Source organism: Maylandia zebra, linkage group LG17, assembly GCF_041146795.1.
Source record: "Maylandia zebra isolate NMK-2024a linkage group LG17, Mzebra_GT3a, whole genome shotgun sequence".
Lineage (NCBI taxonomy): Eukaryota > Metazoa > Chordata > Actinopteri > Cichliformes > Cichlidae > Maylandia > Maylandia zebra.
Window position 1 is genome coordinate 18,565,846 of NC_135183.1, and position 22,755 is coordinate 18,588,600.

Genomic DNA, 22,755 nt, shown 5'->3' on the forward strand with positions numbered 1-22,755 from the left:
AAGTACACACATTCCTTACTAAAGTTTAGATACCTCGTGTCAGCTATGAAATTAGTCATCGATGATTTTGACAGTCGTAGCCAGCAGGCAGCCCGTCAGCACAGTTCTTGCAGCTTTACTTTGATTTCTCCTTCAGCAGCTTAAAGCGATACAAATTCAACACAAAGAAATTTCACTTAATGTGAAAGAAGATCTGAGTGAACAGAGGTCCCGTCTCCACAAATATCATCACAGACAAAAACATAAATCATAAAACAAGAGGCTTCAGAAGTTGCTTGGAAATCATCACATTTCTAAGTTTTCTGCTGCTGGGGTCCACAGACAGCTGTCTATGCATGGGCGGATACACTGCAGGCTAATTTTGGCTAATTCAGCATATTTTAGTTTCAAAGAAGTAGCAGCAGAGCAGGAGAAGTTACTCCTGAATGTTCGTTTCATCTTTCAACCTAAAATATAGGTCAGATAAACCAGTGTGTTCACCAAGTTTAATGTTTTCTTTTTTTTATGTTTCAGTAAACTGTGTTCAAATATAGACGGCTAAACTCACCTGTGCCAGAGACGCCATATTGCTCCTCACCTGCCCACGCCCACCCTGTAGTTTTAATTAAAGCAGATTAAAAGAAGACTTTTGTTGAGTGGATTAAACTGAACATTTTTTGAACCAAAAATGAAGAAATGGACCTGAAATGTCTGAAATATTTAAATACATTTTAAAATTGTAACCACATAGTTAAACTTTTCTTAACTAAGTTAAATTATCATGCAGTTAAGTAAAATATAATTCTAAAATTATGTAATTTTATTTTTATTTTATTAGGCAATTTACATCAAAGTATTACCTCTTCTAACTATACAATAATAATAATAATTATATCTTTTAATTTTGTAATGAGGGCAACGTGATTTAAAATATATTAACCTTCTGTGTAGGGCTGGGCGATATGGCCTAAAATCAGGGCTGGACTGGGACAAATAATCGGCCCGGGCATTTTGACAAGAGACCGGCCCACCAAAAATGTGACGCCATTCAGGGGTAAAACCGCAAAGGATTCTGGGAACTTGTGGCAAGAGGTACTAGCGCATGCAGGCTTTCAATTGAACTCGGTTACACAGCGATAAAAAGAAACACAAAAAATAGCCGGTGTTGTGCCAAAAAGTGATTGTCTGCCAAAAACTGATTTCCGGTATTTGCCAAAAACTGATTGCTTGTATTTAAATTGCTATAAGTAACTTGTTGGGCTATAATATGTGAAACATATGTCAAATGCATCCCTCATGGATGACATAGTCATCTCTCCATCTCCATCTCTCTCTCCTGCTCTTTTATTTCTCTCTCTTGCTCCATCTCTCTCTGCTGCTCTTCTGTCTCCTCTGTCACAGACTTCTCCACTTTTGATGATAAATCAGCCTGGTGCAACATGTAAGGATTGGCACAATTAGTTAAGATTTTGAGGAGTTTGAGAAACTAACCTTAAGCATAAAATAAAATTCACTATCAGTAACTTCATAGCACCCGCCCAGCAGTATATAAACATCGTCATGCTAGCTAGTATGCAGTACCAGTTATTCTAAGTGACTGTAAAAAGTCAGCACAACGAAAACAAACTACAACTAAACTTGGTTTATATCTGACACAGATAGACAGCAGGTCATAACTTCTTACCTGAAGTTCAGTTCCTCTGCCACTATGACCGGCGGCCGCCTCGGGTCTCTCCTCCTCTTGCCTCCCCTTTCCCTTATCCACCTGCTGGTCCACCACTTGCTGATGTTGCTAAATCTGTGGAAGCTATGCCATAGCTACCACCAAACACTTCAGTTATTTTTACACATTTGGCAGCGTCTGCCTGAAGGGCTTGTTTCTTTTTGGCCATAATTTTTTCTGCACCTCCTTTCCTTTTTTTGTTCTCCATTTTCTTTAGTTCGTCTATAAGATTGCTAAACAAGGGGGAGGGTGCATCCGACCTCCTCGGCTGTAATTGGTCCAGCCCAGAGTCGATCATGAGCAATTGGCCAATCCAACACCTTTCATTATTTATACCCTTCCAAAAAAAAAAAAAAAAAAAAAAAAAAAAAAATCGATCAGCCCATAAAAACAAAAAATCGCCAGAGGCCCACCGGGTATGCCCGATGGCCAGTCCAGCTATGCCTAAAATTCATATCGCGATATAATTTGAAGCACGTGCGGTAACGATATATATCACGATATATTCTTTTCTTCTGTATAACGTATTTTCCACACTATAAGGCACACTTAAAATCCTTTAATTTCCTCAAAAATTGAGAGTGTGCCTTATGTATGACTTCTGGTTGTGCTTACTGATCTCGAACTGATTTTGGCGTGCAGAAATCTGTTAAAAAATGTTTTAGTACAACTTTGGTAAGCCGCACTGCTTGATGGATTGTCAGAGCATTACGGCTGCTGTAGTGAGGAGCTTCGCGGAGTAATCTGGGTCCAAAACTCCGTCCACTTCAGGTCCCAAAGTCAAACGAACACTGAGAGTTAAAAACGGTCTAAATTCTTTCATCTTTAATTAAATCATTGCTTTATCAGGTGTAACAATTAAGTTTTACATCCATGAAAACAGAATTTTTTAAATTTAACAGGAAGTTAGCTCGCTAATTTACACCTAAACATTTCATACCATGTTCTGAAAGAGATTTTTGAAACTAATTAAAACGTACAGCTCTGCTACCACTTTCAACATAAATGAAGACAGAAAACTAAACAGCAGTGGCGTTTGTAGGTTTACTGAAGTTGGACTACCTGGTATATAATGTTGTGCTACGTGATTGCTAGCGACACAGCTATGTTAGCATAACATTGGCACAGTGAAGCTGGAAACTTTTTTTCCACTCGATAAAAGTTAACGTGAGGGATTCTGGTGGTCAGGGACAAATGCAATCGCATAGCAGGATGCTATACACGGGGCAAACTTCAGTCAGGAGAACAACTAAGATTATTCATCCACAATACGAGGTTAGTTATTAATATACTACAACGACATGGAAATAGAACAGCTGCGAGAGAATTCAACATTAATGAATCAATGTTACGGAAGTGGAGGAAGAGCAGGTTTTGGCTTTCCTCATATTTCAAAAGTGCTTCATCTCTTTGCTATGACTGTCGCCCGGCATAATTTGCAGATGATAATGGTTTTAGCCGCTGCAATGCTTTCGACCAAAACAGGCGCAGCTTGATGACATCATCAACATGCGCTATCGCGATAGAGTCAAAATCTCTATCGTTGGCCAAATTTATATCGTTTCTATCGCATATCGCTTATATCGCCCACCCCTACTTCTGTGTTAAAAAAACTTTAATAATCTCAAATGTTTTATATTTCAGTCTTACAGTTTTCATAAAATCATTAAAATATTTAAGTTTATTTATTATCCACTTCCTGGCTTCCATACAGATTAAAAAAAAAAGCCACACAAGAGAACGAAGATGATAAGAATAAAACTAGCAGATGACGTAAAAACCATTTCCATCAAGAACAAGTTTGAACAAGTTTGCTTCAGGTCGGCTTTGAGACAGAATTTACTTTTTAATTTTATTGAAACAGAAGAAAAAAAAAAAGTGACCGAAGCCTGCAGTCACAACACTCCCAACATGGCACAGAGGACTGTTATAAAGCATGTTTAATATAAAACAGTACAAAAGTGAGAAAAAAGAAGACATTTGGCAGGAATAATGTTTAAATCTGGGGGAAAAAAACTTGCAGAAGGATGCTGAGTTTGTGTCCTGAGGGTGGGTACAAGGACTCGGAGCTGCTCTGTGTGGAGTTTAAATCGATTTACAGTCTTTGTTGTGTCACAGACTGTATATAAATATATAAATTTAAACGGTGTACAGATACTGTATGTGCTGAGGCTGATGGTTCAGGTTTAAATCCTGGGGTTTTAGATAGAACTCTGGGTCCCAACCTTCTAATATTTATATTAGAAAGCAACATAATTTGGTTGCTTTAGGGATACAAACAGGAAGTGTAATGTTTGGGCTAAAGTCTGAGCCATGTTATGCTGTATTTTTTGAAATTTGGGCCATCAAAAATGTGCCAAATTAGCTTTTAACACTTCCTGTTTGCAGTGCTGTCATGGCTGTGAGCACAAGTATCTCGGGTTTACTCTGATCCAGAAGAAAATCTAAAATGTGGATTATTTTAAGGCAAATTCTGCATTTATAAGGAGTATCGTTTTTTCTTTCATTTGCTAGAGGATTTCTTCATTTTTGCTTACTGTGTGTTATGAGTCGGAGAAGGACAGCTTTATGGAAGCAGTGCTGCAAATATAATCGCCAACTGTGTCACTGAGCAGCCAAATCAGCATCACTAACCTCCTGTTGGTTTTCAAAGAGGACAACTGTTATAAGTCTTTATGTCTTTATGTAAAATAAACCTCATCATAACTGACACAGTAAGAGAATTTGAAGTTGACAGATTTGCTGCGCATTGGCTCCACCAGGTGGTGCTTTTGAATTGTTTGCACTTCAGGTTATACTTTGTACTTCGTCCACCTAACTCTTCATCTAATCTCTTAATCTAATATTAAAACAAATAAATAAATTAAATAATACACGATAAATAAAAGAAATAAAGAGGCCAGTGGAATAAGCATAAAACTAATAGAATTGAATTTGAATTGTTTTACATATATTATAAATCATCTTGTGACATCTTAATTTTGCTTTGGTAACAATGAATGGAATAAGCAGAAAAAAATGAAAACAGCCTGACCATCTGAGTAATGCGCAGCGTCACTGGAAACACTTCAGCACACAAAATCATCATTTCCACACTGCCATGTCCTGAACACTGCCCCCTTTCTAAAAACAGCATTTAGTCCCTGCAAGTGCTAATTTTAAAGTGCCCCTGCACCTCCTCGTATATAAAATTACATACAAAATAAAAATCACATCTTACCAGAGAGGTTGAATCCTCCTGCTTTGTTCTGCTGTGTAAATGTTAATTGTTAAAAAACAAAACAAAACAGAAAGCTGCCATTTGAATAAATCTACATTTAAAAGCTGTTTATTCCTGTTGAAGTGCAGGAAATATTTTTTGCTACTCTGTCTTCTTTTCAAAATCTTAATAAAAACACCCATTTCTCTTTAATCCCATCTCACTGAACAATTAGCCTTCATAAGATTTTTTTTTACTATTTTCTCAATTATTATTAAGGCAATAAAAAAGATACTTACAGATATTTATTACTCGTTTAAAACATCCTTGAGGTGTGAAAACTGTGTAAATCTGTGCAAGTGCTTGCTTTGATATGAACAACAACATATGAACTGAAAGCTCAGCTGCATTACTCAAAGTAAGGCAACCGAAAGTATAAAACTGAAGAAACTATTGTGCCTTGTTAGCTGCATTTTAGAATCTTCCAAGATGAACCATAAACTGTTCCAAAAGGTCTAGTTATTTTTTATATTAAATGTGAAATGATTGTGTTTTTAATGACCAAGCTAAGTCAGCTATCTGAGGGGCGCATTCACTTCTGGCTAGACAGTTAGCTATTAGCTTTTAGGGTTGTAACAGTGGTGCAAACAGAGATGTTACTAATGGCATGGTGGTTAAAGTGCCAGTTAGCCATGAAATTGTTATTTTGGGATTTTTCATATATTAAATTTCCATATACCTGAAAGCTGTAGTCAATCTGATATGCCTTGAACAGTACTTCAAGATATCTACAAAAGCACTGAAAAGGAAAACACAAATAACAGTCAGCACTTTGAAACATAGCTTAGCACCCATATTCAAGTTTTGTGTGACATTTTTGATATGTGGTGTTTTTAGGGTTGAGTGAATAAGGCCTGTGTAAAGAGGTTTATGCTGCTGCACCAAAAACCTCCTTACAATTGCATTGGTCTTCCATAGCTTGCGTGAAAGATGACAATTTGTCTGCAAACAATTGCCAACTACTCTGTGAGCAAACTGTTAACAATGTGACACACACTTGGTAGTTGCTGAATGTTTGCAGACCATTTGGTGTCCTCCATGAAAAATACAGGTGACCATGTCAAATACAAATCAAAGCAATATCAAGGAGAGTTTTTTTTATACAGCCCTCTTTTTGGAACCAATGTGACTGCCAGCAACATGCAGAAACTGCTTGCCAGCCAATCATGGAATACACATTTTCCCTTTGCGTACAATAGCAGACAAGTTATGTGCGTATAATGCACGTGAATAGCTAAGTGATGATTCATGCCATTGTACACTTTGTAAGGAAAAGCTATGTATAATAAGGGGCCTTGAGGCACCACCCATTAGTGATCTTAACAAAGCAGCCATTTGGGTTGTTTGGGTCTTTGGTTAAAATTTGTGCTAGCATATAACATAAAGGCTCATATAAGTTTTTAACTTCTAGTCTGGTCCTCATTCTACTGCTACATGTGAAAATGTCTTTTGCAAATGTTTCCTGTTATCCATATCAGAAGTATGTAACTTCTATGCTTATGAACCTGGGTGCTCCACTTTAGCTCTGACCATCACAGTATTCTCCACTAAATTTCATCTCATGGTTTCATGGTCTCAGATTTGTTTGGGGCAACAAAGCTTGCAGGAATTGTCAAACTCCTGCTCCATGTGTCTCCTCAGAAGGCTGCAGTTGACATTGTGTCACAGTTTTGATGTACGTGTTTGGTTTGATGTCGATAGGAACTGAACCTGGCTGGCAATTTCACTTCAGTCGATCAGGGATCGCAGCACTGCCGCCATGCTGAGCCCTATAGCCAGGCTGCTCCACGTGGGCCTGTTCATGGCTCCGCCCGCCTTCTGTTGTAAAGTGTAGTTACAGGTAGGGGTGGCATCAGTTTGGGTAGTGCTACCCACAGTCCGTCTAGTCGTTCGGGCTATGCGTCGTAACAGGAAGTCGTGTTTAAGGGCAGAGTATTGATCCGGACCATACGGGACACTGAGAGTCTTTGTCAAAACCTCGTGACCTGGATATGTTACCTACAATAAAAGATATGGGAGAGCAGGACATACATTATGCATGCTTCCTTGGCAATATCATTAGAAACACAGTATACATTTTCATTGCTATGCAGATGATACCCAGCTTTATTTATGTATGCCCAACCTTAAGTACACCCTGCTTTATTGTGTTTTTAGTTTTTACTCTAACATGACCATAACTCACAAAACAAACATCATGTGGCAGTGAATGTTTATTTAGGTTGAAGAATAAGCTGCACTGGGCTGTAAAGTCTTACTGTGAATGTGTAGTTCCCAGGTAGCAGCAGACGGTAGTATTCCCCATGTTGATTGGTTCTGAATGGACATATATTCCTGCGACCTCTGACCTCCACCACTGCGTTCTCCACTGGCTCGCCTGAACCATCAAACACTTGACCTTTGACACCTGAACACCACATACCGGGTTATTATCAAGTACTGATACTGCTTCAATAGAGACAGGTGGACTCAAAGACAGAGACATACTGACCCAGGTGGACTTGCTGGACGTAGGCCAGCAGAGCCTTTTTATTGTCGTTCCACAAAGCAGGAAGCTCTCTGGCTGGAGGATACTTGCAGCAGGACAGTTCCAGAGTGATCTCCAAACACTGCCCCCACACATAGTTGTAATCCTGCATCCCACCTGATGCACACATTCAAACACATTCAGGTCCACACTGATGCTGAGACTAAGCTGCAGCAGCACAGATGGTCAGATGTTACTCTTACAAATATTTCACTGACCATTTTAAACATCAGTTAATACGTTTGGTCCATGAACTGTCAGAAGATTAAGGAAATTCAAAATCTTTTTAAATGTGATTCTAAAAGGCATTTGATCTTTATGTCTTAATTTTGAGTAACCTCAGATAAGCTGTCTATTGGAGTAGTCCTGATTGAATAACCAGGTTTTCATGACTGTAAAACAGGATCCCTGTCGGTTTCTAATGAATGTGCACAACAAGAGTCAAATCTCCATTGTGACCATCAAATGAACCCCTCGAGCCGTGCACAGTTCCCACATACGTGATAAGGTTACTGCGATCAGGTTTCTGCAGGATGACACCAGAGCGGGCTGCACGGGCGCTGAGCGCTCAGCAGCTCCTCATCGAGTTTCTGTCGTTAGAAACTCTCTCCAAATATGAGGAGATTATTTTTCAATGAAGATTATGTTTGAAAAATCGCAGGAAGTTCTTTTTTAGTTGTGAGAGATGCATTCTGGGTTGTTCCTAGTCTTAAAGCTGCTTAGCTAGGGGATTTTTCTTTTATTATATGGTGACTCGGCGTATTTGTTTGGTCTTGTTTAACCTGCAGTAGTTTCCAAAGGTTCTGGTAACGAGTTTCAAATTCATGACAATTAAAGAAAAAAAAAAGTTTCTCTACTGCTGAAATTAAGCATGAAGTTTGTCACAGATTAAGAGCTCAAAAACAGTCTACCAAAAGTTTCATGTGAGGCAATATATGAGTTTATCCAAGATTTAAGAGGATTTATTTTAGAAGTGATTCTTTATGTGTCACTCAGAGATGTTAATGCCAGGGACTTTCTTCTCCTTTGAGGTATTAGAAAATTTTAGGGAAGCTAAAGTGATGAGTGTAAGAGTATTTCCTGTCCTGTAGTTTTGCTGGGATGCTTGTCCTCCACTTTCACAATAAACCTCACATTCCCACTATCTTGGAATATTTTTACAGCTTACACTGTAAAAATATTCCAAGATAGCATTTAAAGTTGAAATTCACCCAACTTTCCAAGCAACACAAGCAATGAATGTCTTGCTTTATTAAAACAGGAAAAAAGCTTCTTTGCTCAGGTTTTCAGTTTGATCAAACAACTGCAATAGAAAATTAAAGAAATTGGCTATTATTTCTTTTCAAGATAAGTCAAAGAGTGAAGTTGGAGAACCTGTAAAAGCTTTGTACAGTCATGACTTTTTGCACTGTGAAAAAACAAGTGCACTCTGTGATTCAGCAGCTTGTAAAGCTGTTTTGTGGCAAAAGTTTGAAGTAATGGTTCTCTGTATGACTTTATCAGACTCTGTCATTACTATAGATACATTTTGGTCCACACTTCTTTACAGCGTTGCTTAGGTTCATTCATTTGCAGCCTTCATGTGTGCATAGGTCTTTGAAGGCCCCACCACAGCACCTGAGTCAAGCTGAGGTCTGGACTTTGACTGGACCATTGCAGCACTTTGATTATTATCATTATTATCATTATTTTTTTGTCATTCTGATTGGAGATTTGCTGCTGTTCTTTGGATAATTATCCTGTTGATCCAATTTGGGGAAAAGTTGATGGTCGAGTCAGTGACTGCAAGGTGCCCAAACCATCATTCTTCCACCACTGCGCTGACAGCTGGTATGAGGTGTTCGGTTTGTGCATCATGGATAAACATTTCCACTTTGTTACAGTCTTGTGTCTTGTTCAGATGATACTTTCCAAACTTTAACCTTTATCATGCTAACTGAGGCCTGTAGGATCTGAGATGGCGTGGGTGGGTTTTACACGGTCTTAACTTCTTTACTTCTGAGAGGAATTAAAGAGTAAATACAAAAATATGGGGTAAATCTGATCAGACGTCCACTTCTGGGGAGAATGTGGTACTGAATTAACACAAACCTGAATTTTCCAGACCTGCAACCTGCAAAAACTTTAGCTCTTTGGTGCTTATTCGCAGATGATCAGGTAATAAAGTCGATTTGATTATCAGCACCTGGCTGCTACTTACAGTAATAATTCCTATTGGCGCAGTGAGGATGCACTTAATTTTTCACAGGACTGCACTTCAATATAAATAAATCATGGAGCAAAGGTAGTAGTGGTTATTGTAGTGGTTTTTCTACAATGCTAATCAGAAGCTAATCTTCTGTATGTTCTCTATAGTATCACAAATCCCTGTGTGATCATTTTGCTATCCTTCTCTAAACACTTCAGTAGTAAATGAACTATTTGACAGAACCAGATGAACGTTTCCTGTTTCCAGTCTCTCTGTAAGCTAAGCTTAGCCAAACTCACTGACCTTCCAGACGATACCACTGGAATCCGTTGGTGATGCCCTCCAGGAACGGCCTGCTGTCCATACAGAAGTTACCTCGGTACATGGAGGCGTGATTGTGGGAGTACTCCTTAGCCAGGTGAACAAACACGTCATTATCAGGAGCGATGCTAGCCCCGCCCACCAGTTCACTACCTGTTTAAATGATGAGAGCAAAAGCCTGTGATTGGTGGTGATTATTTGAGCTTTAGAATTATTTTGTTTCCAGTAGCACTTCCTGTTGCCTTTTCCTGAAGTTTTCCCCAAGTTTTTCTGTGTGTGAGTTTGCAGGCTGGTAAAGTTAAGGCAGTAACTCTGACTAAATGACTGTTTTTAATCGAATAGTTCTACTGAGCAGTTATAAATCTGATTATCTCGATTAACACACTTCCTTTTCTGCATTTTGAAGTCAAAACAACAAATTCAAACAATACAAATACAAAACAAACAGGCTTTAAGCCATAGCGTTATGTGTTCCCACATAAACATCTGAAGTACAGGACTTAAAGAGTTTTAGCCGTTCAAATAAGAGATTATGAGAAGCTAGATTTATTCAAACTCAAAATCTCTTTTCTTTCTTTTTCAGAACAAGAGAATGAGCTTTTTATGAGCCGCACATTTTTTTTCTGCAGCTTATCCGAGTCCTGAAAGTATCCTAGTGCCTAAAATACCTCAACTGACTCCTCCAACAGGTTTTTAAAGCTCAGGTGTTTTATTAGATTTTTATTATTATTATTTCAGATAAAGGGAGAATGGCAAACAAATATTTTATTTCATGCTGAAAACTGGTGTTTAATATTCCTGTGAATATACCTTCTGGTCTAAGCCTTCCCTAATGATTGAGCGCTCCCTTTCTCTGCATTTGTAGTTTCTTTCTTTTTGTCAGTACCGTGAGCCCGTGGCCATGAGGTAACAAACTGTTAAATTAATATCTTTTCTTATTATTATTCCAGCTCTATTATCTTTGAAAATTATAAATATTCCACATCTAGCACATGACAGAAAGCTACGCTCTTCTGTAGAGGTGCACTCATCACACATTCTCTGTACTTGTATATTTGTCTGGTGGGTCTGAGGGCCTATTTCCTGCTTTGCACTTTCCATTTCACATGCTGATATGAAGCAAATAAGAAGCTCCAAAAACATTCTACAAAGATCCACAAAAACACGACTGTGGGACTGTTGTGGACGACCAGCTAAAGTCAGACTGCTGGATCTGCCGCTTACCGCCATTGCTGTTGTCATAGGGGTAACTGGCCACCACAGCGCCTCCATGAAGGTTTGCAGAGAGAACAAAACTCTCCGTCCTCAACCAGCCAATCACTGCTTGGACCTGAAACACATGATAGCATCCTGATGACAGAGGAAACTTAAAAACGCTGTCTCGTTCCAAAGCAAAACCAACCTCAGCTTCCCTTCTCTCCTCAAAGAGCTGCTGACTTTGGAGACCAGCGAAAGCATCCGGGAAGTCCCTGTTCAGATCAATGCCGTTGCCGTTGTACCTGGCCGAGAAAAACGGTCACATCACGCATGAAAATGCTGTTTTCATTTCTGTATCAGGTCAGAGCACACAGCCTTCTTGGGTGGACTTCCACCCTTGCCTGCGCAATTACAGTGAAATCAGGAGGGGTGTGACTTCACCTCTTAGTGCTAATCATAGTTTACCTCTTATATTTCTTGTCTATTTAAAAAACAAACTTTGAAAACTTTTTAAAACTTACAGTAAATTATAAGTCATTTAGTGCTGCTAAGGCTCCCTTGAGCAAGGCACACGTGTTAAAAATAGTTTCCATGATACTCTGAGTGTGCAGGATGAGAGTGTCTCTATTTAAAGAGCAGCTGCTGAGACACAAAATGATTTCTGTGCACAGACAGGCTGCCATCAGTTCCCTGTTAATTACTGACGATAAGAGATCACAAATATCTTTTTCATTGCGATCAGGCTGTTCTTGTCACTGCCATCTTCTGCTGCTGTTTTCAGACATTTACAGAAGGATCTGATTTTGTCAAGTTTATTTGAACACTACACAAAGGAAATCCAAACTCACAAACATCCTGTGTTCTACTGGGATTTGTTATATTTCAGATCAGAGCGAGGGCCGTCGAGGGGATCTCGATCGCATGACCCAATGACATCACGAGTCATGATTGACCTCACAGGACTCTAACGGAACTCAGAGCACTGACTTATTTAGAATCACATTTCTCTCACATCACAATTTGTCATTGTGCTGTCCCTTATTTTCTGTCATATCAATGGTGGAAGTTCATATTAGACAGGGCGATCGTGGCTCAAGAGTTGGGCGTTCGTCTTGTAATCGGAAGGTTGCCGGTTCGAGCCTGGCTCCAACAGTCTCGGTTGTTGTGTCCTTGGGCAAGACACTTCACCCGTTGCCTACTGGTGGTGGTCAGAGGGCCCGGTGGCGCCAGTGTCTGACAGCTCTGTCAGTGCGCCCCAGGGTGGCTGTGGCTACAATGTAGCTTCACCATCACCAGTGTGTGAATGGGTGAATGACTGAATGTCGTGTAAAGCACTTTGGGGTCCATAGGGACTAAGTAAAGCGCTATACAAATACAGGCCATTTACCATGATAAGTCGGGGTTTGCATAATACATTTTTTTTTCTTTTGGCTCTGTATGATGTCGCATATTTATACTGAGGTTTGTGACAATAACTAGTTACTCTCGCCCGTCTTTCTCAAACCTAACTGCTTGCGGCCCCTCTCTAAACCTGTTTCTGCTTGAGGTTTCTTCCTGTTAAAAAAACGTTTTTCCTTCCCACTGTTGCCAAAGTAAGACAAATGTACAAATACATTATAGAGCCTCTAATTTGTCACTTAGCACTAATTAGCAGATATTAGCTGCTTTGTTTATATTGTTGATATTGCATCTGCACAGTTTAGTTTAGCTAGCATTAGTGATAGGTTAGCACTAAAACCCCAAATGGTCACTTCTCACAAAAACCAACATGGAAGCAACAAAAATGCCAAAGAGTCTGAAACCAGTCGGTGATGTCACTGTGGTCGTGCCGATCATTTATTTACTGACTATAGTTTCAGACCGTGGATGAGCGAAGTAGTTGCACTGAGGCTCAGTATGAGATAAATAAGGATTATTTTGATCTGTCAATCATGTAAAGCCGCTGTAGTGAAGTCCAAGAGTAGAAATATGTACCTTTTATCATAAAAGGCCTGCTCTGAGTGTCTTATGTCCAAATAATGATCCAATTCTTCTTTGAAATCTCAAAAGTGAACTTCTTCTCTCATCTACCTGAACTCTAGAAGAAAAGTAATTCATCCAATGGGACGACCCAAATCTTCTGGCACCTTTCTGTAGGAATTAGTGCCAGCATATTAAAACAAGACTTCACCATCTCATTTGTCATCTCACTCACTTTCATGTGCTTAAGTGAAATGTTTCCTTATAAGGTTTGGAAAGCAGTGACCCCAAAGAGACCACACACACACACACACACACACACACACACGCACACGCACACACACACACACACACACACGCACACACACACACACGGACTAAACCTATATGGGAGGCAAGTCCACATAATGAGACTGTTCCCACAAGCAGTTACTGCAGACATGAGTCTACTGTAAACAGAATATACGAAGACGACGAAACAATCATAATTAGATGCTTACAGAGTATAATTGTGTGTGCATGTGTGTGATATAGATCTACAGTGTGTGTGTGTGTTTCTCTTGCCAATCAAAGTATTTTGGGTGCAGCAATGTAGCTTAGGCTTTACAAAACAAACAAGCTGTGACTGCAAGATTATGTCTGTGTGTCAACTTGGCATTTAATCTCTCTCACTCACTCACACACACACACACACACACACACACACACACACACACACACACACACACACACATGCAAAATTATTCTTTGCAAAAGTTAAAGTGTGAGAAATATTTTCCAGCGTTCATGTTTTGTTATCAACGTGTTTATGCTAACAGTGGATCCCGTGAAGAGGGCTGCTGATGGTGCGTAGCCTCACTAATCCAAGGAACTTTACAGCCAGTCAGCTGTAACTAAGTGGTTTAAGTCAAGTACTGCCCTTAAGCATGTTCCTCACAAATTTGAGGAATGTAAACTTTTAATACTACTTCATAGTTATTAAATGCTGCATAAATTTGTAGGTTTGCCTCTAAAAATATGAAATAAGACAGCCTCTCATAAGTCACCATAGTCACGGGCTATTTCAGTTTGGAATCTGGCATTATTCGTTTGGACTAAAAACCTAATCAACTGGAGATGGTGCAGGAAAACAACAGGATGTCCTGAAACACAGTGCACATCGTGGTGACAGGTGGTGTTCCTGCACTCAATGCTCCGCTGCTGATTGAGGAAGAAAACTGCAACTGCAGATCTGTTGATACCAGACTTGGAATGTCTCCATGTGTCTGTGGATGAGACAACTCCCGGCTGTGGAAGTGCATATAAAAACAGACTGCCTTTCAAGATACGCTGTTACAGCTTCCCAGAATCACAGTGACAGAAGATGGCCAGAGGCCAGGTCAGTCGCTGGGCAGCCTTTACTTTACAGGGGAGAGTATTATATTTCCTACATATTCATTTTGTTTTGTGCAGTAAAAACAAGTGCAAGCTGTGCCTTTTAAAATCTGAAATCCATTTTAATATATCTGACATGATTTTGGGTGCAGTTATTTTTGTTTATGTGGCATTAATTTTACTGTCTAGTAAAATTCTAAAATTTTTAATATTAAACTTTTTTTTCTAACTTCAGTGATATTTCTTAATCTAAGCCCTTTTTAGCGTGCTGTCAGTACTTTAATTACAGAAGAGGATCTGTATACTTTGTCCAGCAATGCTTTTAGCCAGCAGCAATGTTTTTCCCGCAGCAGGCAGCGGCTTTCAGTTGTCGAGGCTCTAAAAAGCCACCGTACGTGACCTGCTGAGCAGCCAACAGCAGGGTACATCAAAGACGAGCAGGTGAACACAGCAGAGCATTTAGCAGCTACAGAAGCAGATATGTCCCTCAGGAGGGAGTCATGCATATTGCATGAGCATGCAGCAAATAAAGCTCTGAGTCCTCAACAACGGCTCATTTGTTCTCTTGTACAATTTCACTTCCTACTGTTTCACTTAAGAGGTTAGTTCATGCCTTTGAGTTCATCATTAGGGGTTTTTGCTAAAATACACACTGCACACAGAGAGCAACACAATCAACAGTGTTCAATCTCTCTTTTAGTTCTGTTTTTGGTCTCCACTTCCCAGTCAGGAAACGTCTGTTTGCCGTCTTAATGTTTTACTAGCTGCTGATGAGCACAGGGTGTGCCGCAGGTCTCTCAGAACTTAAAACAGAGGTAAAGCTGTTTGCATTACCTGCCCTGGCTGTTGTAGCAGTCCTTGTCTGCTACGTCAAAGCCGTCTGGGTTCATCGTCGGCAGGATGTGGATGCGTGTGCTGTTCAGCAACCGCAAGGACCATGTTTCGTTGCTACGGTAACTGCGCACCAGCTCATCTATTAGTTGAAGGAGCAGCACTCGGCCAAGAACCTGAAAGCACACGAATACAAACACGCAGAAAGAAATTTAGGTAAAAACAAATGTTGTGATGGAATTTACGGCTTGTCCTCACACATAAGTCATAAGTGAACAGCACAAAGTTTAGATTATGCATTATGCAAGATTCATATTTAGGAAAATGGGTGAACAGATGTTAGTGCAGGTATGGTCAGCCAACTGTGAAGTAATCACTTCCACCTTCCGCCAATATAACATAATGTCTTTCCACCATAACGAAAGACATTATGTTATTCACCTCCCACATGCAGCTGGCCATTCCCATGGCTTATCGTAGAGCTAAAACACCCGTCAAGGTCAGTCCTCCTAAATACTCCACTGTGACTAACCTTTGACTAACACACGAAAAACATGACTACATATGAAAAAGAGTAGAAAAGATGATGTTTCCAGGGTTAATCTGAGTATCTGAATGGGTTAATGAATAGAATAGAATAGAATAGAATAATCCTTTAATTGTCCCACAAGGGGAAATTTGGTTGTATCAGCAGCAAAAACACACATATACAAACAGAACAGAACACATTTTTTTTACATATTTACATCATGGACAATAGTTACCAAAGCAGAGTACTGTACAGTTATTAAAAATAGAGTACAGATAAGTGGCAAACCCAGGTTGTAGTGTGCAAACAGAGCAGGATACTGAAAGATGTTTAAATAGTTAAGAATATTTAGAATAATTAGAAAAGTGCAGGTTGTGTATTGTACCTGTGCATTAAAAAGTAGACATGTAACTTCCAATAAGTTAGTGCATAGATAACCTGAGAAAAGTAATATGCAAGTTATAACAGTAGAAGTTGTTACAGCACTGATGTAAACATCTATGTTTGTTGGGAGCAGTTCTGATTGTACAGTCTGACAGCTGCAGGGAGGAAGGACCTGCGGAAACGCTCCTTCATGCACCGAGGATGCAGCAGTCTGTCACTGAAGGAGCTCTGCAGCTCAGCAACATTTAAATGCATAGGGTGGGAGACTCTGTCCATCAGAGAAGTTATTTTGGCCAGAGTCCTTCTGTTTCCCACCACCTGCACTGGATCCAGGGTGGATCCCAGAACAGAGCTGGCCTTCTTAATGAGTTTATCCAACCTCTTCCTCTCAGCTGTCGATAAACTGCTGCTCCAACATACAACACTGTAAAAAATGACGGATACCACCACAGAGTCATAGAAGGTCTTTAAAAGCACTCCCTGGACTCCAAATGACCTCAGCCGCCTCAGCAGGTAGAGTCTACTCTGACCCTTCCTGTAAAGAGCATCAGTGTTGTGGCTCCAGCCCAGTTTATTATGAACGTCAAGTTTACGCCAAGTTTACGGCTGTCCAGGGTCCATTTTGGCTTAATGGATGGTTCGCAAAGTTTGCAGTGAAAACCGCAGTGAAGTCAATAATAATTACAGGGGTGGGATTAAATAAGTGTATACTTCTTCCCACTCCCTTTCAACATGTAAATTAATCAGAATGTTTTTTTGTATGTAATTTGTATAGTATATTTTTTTTCTCTCATTTCTTTTCTAAATGTACTTGTATATTGTTCACATGTTGAAATAAATTACCAATCAATCAATCAATCAATCAATCAATCAATAAATATTCCAATCAGTTCAGCTTTCCTTTAGTGATATGTGTGGAAACTTTAAGTATTTCCAGGTGAGGACATTAAGTTTAGTTGCAAAATTGGAAATGTGCTTTCAGTATAGTGACAGCAGACTCAGTTAACGTGGATAACTACGGAGCCCCGCAGGGGACATGGGAGAAAAAAAAATTAAGACGGACTTTTGCGAGATCTCGCAAAACAAACTCAGGATCTCGCAAAACAAACTCGGGATCTCGCAAAAGTTTTAAAGTTTAAAAGTTTTAAACTGGTATCACATGGAAGTACAGGCAGACACAGTCTAAGTTATTTTCAGTTGTTAGCTCTTCAATAATTATATAAATTTCTTTAACACGAAGAAATGTTTATTTTCATTGTTTAACAGCTTTAGTTATTTTTTTTTATTTAGAGTGGTTTATTTTTCCTAAACTTTACAGTGCATTGCTTTCACTTTATTAGGCTAAAAGTTTAACATTTAATTTCACTCCACCATTCTTTGTTTTCTGTGTGTTGACCTTGCATGTTCCTGCCTGAAGAAAACAGCGGGGGAGGAAGTGATGTCGTGAGTCAGCGAGGAATTGAAATGGAATCCAGGGACGAGTCACGATGAGGCATTTTTTCCGGATACAGGCGGCTTATTGGATGATGAAAAACATCTTTGTGAATGAATGAGAGCCTTGGGAGTGGGAATGACAGAAGGCTGGGAAAGGTGTGTATCCACATCATCTCACTCACACACACACACACACACACACACACACACACACACACACACACACACACACACACACACACACACACACACACGTCAGGACTAGCGCTGCCTCCAGCCATCATATTGCTTTCCTTCATCAAACTCCCTCCATCTTTTGTCTCTGTTGCGATCACACGAAAACACACATTTTTATTTTTGCATTTTTATACTGTGATTTATCTTTTTACTTTATATCAGCTGAACATCACTGACACCCTCTGTTAGGTTAGGCAACTGTTCCTTCATCAGGGTCGGCGTGGAGCCAGTTTTCAGTGCGGGCAATTTCATCCACCAACACTTTTTTCATGGTCGAAGAAATTCGATATCTACTGTTAGCTCTGGCTTTACTGTGTTTTGTACAATCAACATGTTCCTTATCAGTCTCTACGGCACCCCTAACTCGGGGATAATTGGCCTTGGAAGAGCTGGTCTTTGCTGCTCTTCTTTCTGTGCTAAATGGCGCTAAAAAGTCAGAAAGCAGAAACCATCACATAGCAGCTGCTGATTCAAGCACTCAGGAGGCCCAGGTCAGTCTCCACAGAGAGGAGGGGACGCCCTGCAGCTGTGAGCAGCCACGCCTCAAACAGCAACTGTTGGTGCTATATAAATAAAACTGAACTGAACTGAACAACCAAATGGAAGAACGTCAGCAAGACCAAGGAGCTGGTGGTGGACTTCAGAAGGGGTCAGCACAGAGACTACAAGCCCATTATCATCAATGGAGCTCCAGTGGAGAGGGTGCAGTCCTTCAAGTATCTTGGTGTCCACATCTCCTCAGACCTGACATGGGCTGCCCACATTCAGGTCCAGACCAAAAAGGCTAGGCAGCGCCTGTATCACCTACGACAACTGAAGAAGTTCAGGGTCTCTCCAAAGATCCTCAGGATTTTCTATACAGGCGCTGTGGAGAGCATCCTCATACAGAACATGACATCGTGGTTCGGGAACAGCTGTGTGAAGGACCAAAAAGCTCTCCAGAGAGTGATCCGTACAGCAGAACGCTGCTGCAGGATTGCTCTCCCCCCGCTTCAGGACACCTACACCAGGAGATGCCGGACTAGAGCAGCGCAGATACTGAAGGACCCGTCCCATCCTGGCAACAAACTGTTCCAACTTCTGCAATCTGGTAGAAGGTTCCGCATCTTCCGGGCAAGGACAGAGAGACTCAAGAGGAGCTTCTATCCCCAAGCCATCCGTGCCCTAAACACACACACCCGCCCTCTCACATCATCTATAATTGACTGAGACAGGACTCTTCCAGACACTAAACCAAGGCACAATGTACATTTCAATTCCTTTAATTTTAAATATGTTTATATTGTCTATCCTGTAAAATAGTCAGATATCTATTCATATTAATGTACAGAATTCACCTGCTTGCTGCTACTACTGCACATTCACCCAGTGTATATACTATATGTGTATATATATATATATACACGATGGATGGGTGGCAAACCTGGAGGATCTTGTGCCTGGCGGGACTGTCTATCGAGGACGCTGAGGATATTTACCTATTCGGAACCATGATAACAGGGTTCTTGCTGATCGGAGCTGGCTTGGCCCTGACTTATCGGAGAAATAAGAGAGCGGAACCAGCTGTTCAAACCCCCCCTAAGCTGACCGCTGGAATTGAAGCAATGGGACGAGGCGCGGCCTCCCACACCGAACGCAGCATGGTTAACACCTTGGAGACGCTTACAGCTGCCGTGAAGACTCAAACTAACACCATTGAGCGTATGATGGGATACATCAGAGAGGGGCCTGCTCACAATAACACCCTTGAGCGAAAGTTGGATAACATCGCAGAACGGCTCACTGCAGCTGTGGGGTCTCAGAACCAAAAGAATGACAACACCACGGAACAGAAGCTTGATACCATCATGGGGAGGCTCGCAGCGCTCCAACGGGAAATCGAGGCCCCAGTGTCAGAGTGCTAAATTCGCTGCTCGCATAAAGGAGAAATCAACAATATTCTACATTTGGACACCACGGCGCCAGCTGCTCAGGCCCAAGGCTGGAGCCCACCAAAACAACTCCCTGATAACGACTGTGTGATGACTATTCTTCCCATCCCATGAAGGACACCTGGATCGGCTGGAGGACTGTTTACTTAGCCTGATACAGCGAAGGACACTGTCTCAGCTGAACTATGGACACGCACACACATACACTTACACTGATAAGCACGCACTCATCCCCCTCCCTTCCAAACGCCTTCGATGCTTGTTCCTGCGGGGGAAGGCAGCGGGTCTGCGTGCCGCGCTGAAATGGTAGCATGGTGCAGGACGACTGCTGTGTTCCTTCGAATCACCCCCCACCCCCCTATCCATCCCCTGTGGCTTGTCATGTGCTCTGATGTTGTGATGTGGACATTAATGTGCTCTCTGTGCAGAGGAGGTTTTTTTTGTTTCCTGTTCTCATGCTGTCCTCCCATAGGTTGCCCAGCGTGTGAAGAGGTCTCTTTTTTTTTCCTCTTGTACTTTTCCCAATGTTGTGTAATTTTTTCAGTGTTATTCTCCCAACGCTGCCGATCTCCGACTGTATTCCCTTGTGTTGTCTTGTTGTTGTGTGTGTAAGTCGGGGGGGGGGGGGGGGGGGGGGGGGGTCCTATTCCTCTGTGGGGCAACCTGCATATGGCCAATAAAGCATTCATTCATTCATTCATTCATTCATATATATATATATATATATATATAATGTTCTTCCTCTACACCCCCCCCCCCCCCCCCAATTTTTGCACATGTCGAGGAGCGTGTCAGACTACATTTCACTGTGTGTTATACTTGTATAACTATGCATGTGACAAATAATGAAGAACCTTGAACCTTGATATCGGCAGTTGACAGCGGATCTACTCTAGATTGTGTTTCTTGGGCTTCACTTGAGCAGTTTTGCATGTTTCACAGTTCCCTTCACATTCTGTCTTAAATAGGCTGTGTTTAAATGAACGCCCCTTGAAGTTTTATTCTCTCCCTATGACATCATCCAGATCCATGAGTAGAAAAAACATCTGAAATGAAGCAGTGTGAGGCTTGAGCTTTTGGCTTACACACACTGACCTCATTATTTGAAACTCTGCCCCCCCATATCTCTGCAGTTTAGAAAATGGGAAATAAGGGCAGTGATTTACTGAACTAGGTAAATGTAAAGGAAAATATCCCAAGTAAGTATATGCTTTAAAAAAGTCAAAGGTAGGTCCAATCTAATTACTGATATCTTCAAATCCAGCAGCCATTACTGGATAAAACCAAAACATATGGTGGTGTTTGCCACCCATACAGTCCATGTGTCACTGAACAATTCCTCCAACAAGTTTAGATAACAAGATTAAAGCCGTCCAGCCGTGTTTATGTGACCTAATGTTGAGTGAAGCTGAGGTGAACCGCAGTGTTTGTCTACAACTTGCAGCTGAGCTTCCCTGGAAGACAAGAGGAACATGAACACCTGAGGCAAATTCATCAGGATTCATCCTTCAGGGAACAGAAATGTCCAAAATCACACAGACATCGATTCAAGAGTAGAAATCACATTTGAGGAAAGAAACGTGAACTCTCAGTGACACTTTAGGAAAATACTTTCACTTTAAAATCAGGATCTATCCCCTGGGGAACATGAACATCTGTGCAAAAGCTGTTGAGTCATTTAGGATACGACAGATATTGTCATTAAAAGAGTCAAAAAATAGAATTAGAATAACAAACAGGCTTCCAAGTGAATCCAAAGAAAGGTCAGTGCAGCACACTCAGTGTACGAGGTTAATGTGTGAAAGGAGGAAGTGCCTCCTGTTTAAATTTTTATTATTGTCCTTCAGGCAAAGTTTAAAGACGCTGAAAGTTCTCTGTTTGATTTAGTGTTACTAAACATTTCTAACACGCAAGACTGCATTCCTGCTGCTGACATGATTCTGCCATGCCATGATGGCTGTTTGTATTTTGCACATCTGAGCATCGATGACAGAAACATCCTCTGACCTCTTGCTCGCTCACTCAGAGTTTCTGTCATGCGGTGGATATACGATGGATGTTCTTTGCTTCCTGCACTGCAAACTGTACTAAACAACTGTTTCCAACTTAAAGCACACTTAAAATACGTGAAAAAGAAAGTACACCCTCTTTCACTTTAAGCCCTCGGTTAATAGTGATTGAAAATGTGACGTCACTCAGGGGTAAAACCGCAAAGAATTCTGGGAACTCGTGGCAAGAGGTACTAGCGCACGCAGGCTTTCAATTGAAATCAGTTATACAGCGATAAAAAGAAACACAAAAAATGTCAAGAAGCTGTTGTATTATTAACTGCAATAGCCGGTCGCATGACAGCCACGGGAAGCCGACGGGTAAAGAGATCGGTTGTTATCGGATTACGTCGTTGAAGAGAAATTGTTCGAGCCATGTTTCCGAAGTAACAAAGAGGCGACGGGTGGCCTGGATTGCAGCCATTCAAAGACTAAATATAACGTCTCAGAACACTCCAGCTCACAGGTTAGTCTGCTCCAAGCATTTACACGAAGGTCAGTCTGCTGTAGTAGTTAATGCGTCATTTTTCTTAACATAATTGGTGATATAGGTTACAAGCAAGTCTGGCGCTGAGCAGAAATTGTCGAGCTATGCTCCTTTATTTATTGTACATAAATAGTGAATTGTCCTGACACAATATTGCGTTTCGCTTCTGTTATTATGGTACATTGACAAAAACATATACTTTTATTCACAGGATAAAACAGTTGTTTTGTATCACTAATTGCCCAGTACGATTACAGCATACAATATTATTGTCACTGCTACATTTCTGTGATGGGTACCAGAAATTATTTCTACTACTAATTAATTACCATTGAGCTCAAAGGTCC

General features: G+C 40.7%; 1 protein-coding gene across 1 annotated transcript in view; it reads right to left on the minus strand.

Annotated features, from left to right (window-relative positions):
• Positions 1-3,624: 3,624 nt before the first annotated feature.
• cpm (carboxypeptidase M) overlaps positions 3,625-22,755 on the minus strand; it is a 29,276-nt gene continuing 10,145 nt past the window's right edge. Inside the window, exons 4-10 of the mRNA XM_004564835.3 lie at positions 15,362-15,534; positions 11,400-11,496; positions 11,222-11,327; positions 9,980-10,150; positions 7,453-7,605; positions 7,220-7,368; positions 3,625-6,959 (exon numbers count right to left, since the gene is read on the minus strand). Of these exons, the coding sequence (XP_004564892.3) occupies positions 6,690-6,959; positions 7,220-7,368; positions 7,453-7,605; positions 9,980-10,150; positions 11,222-11,327; positions 11,400-11,496; positions 15,362-15,534 (1,119 nt within the window). The 3' untranslated portion in view covers positions 3,625-6,689. The remainder of the gene's footprint in view (positions 6,960-7,219; positions 7,369-7,452; positions 7,606-9,979; positions 10,151-11,221; positions 11,328-11,399; positions 11,497-15,361; positions 15,535-22,755) is intronic.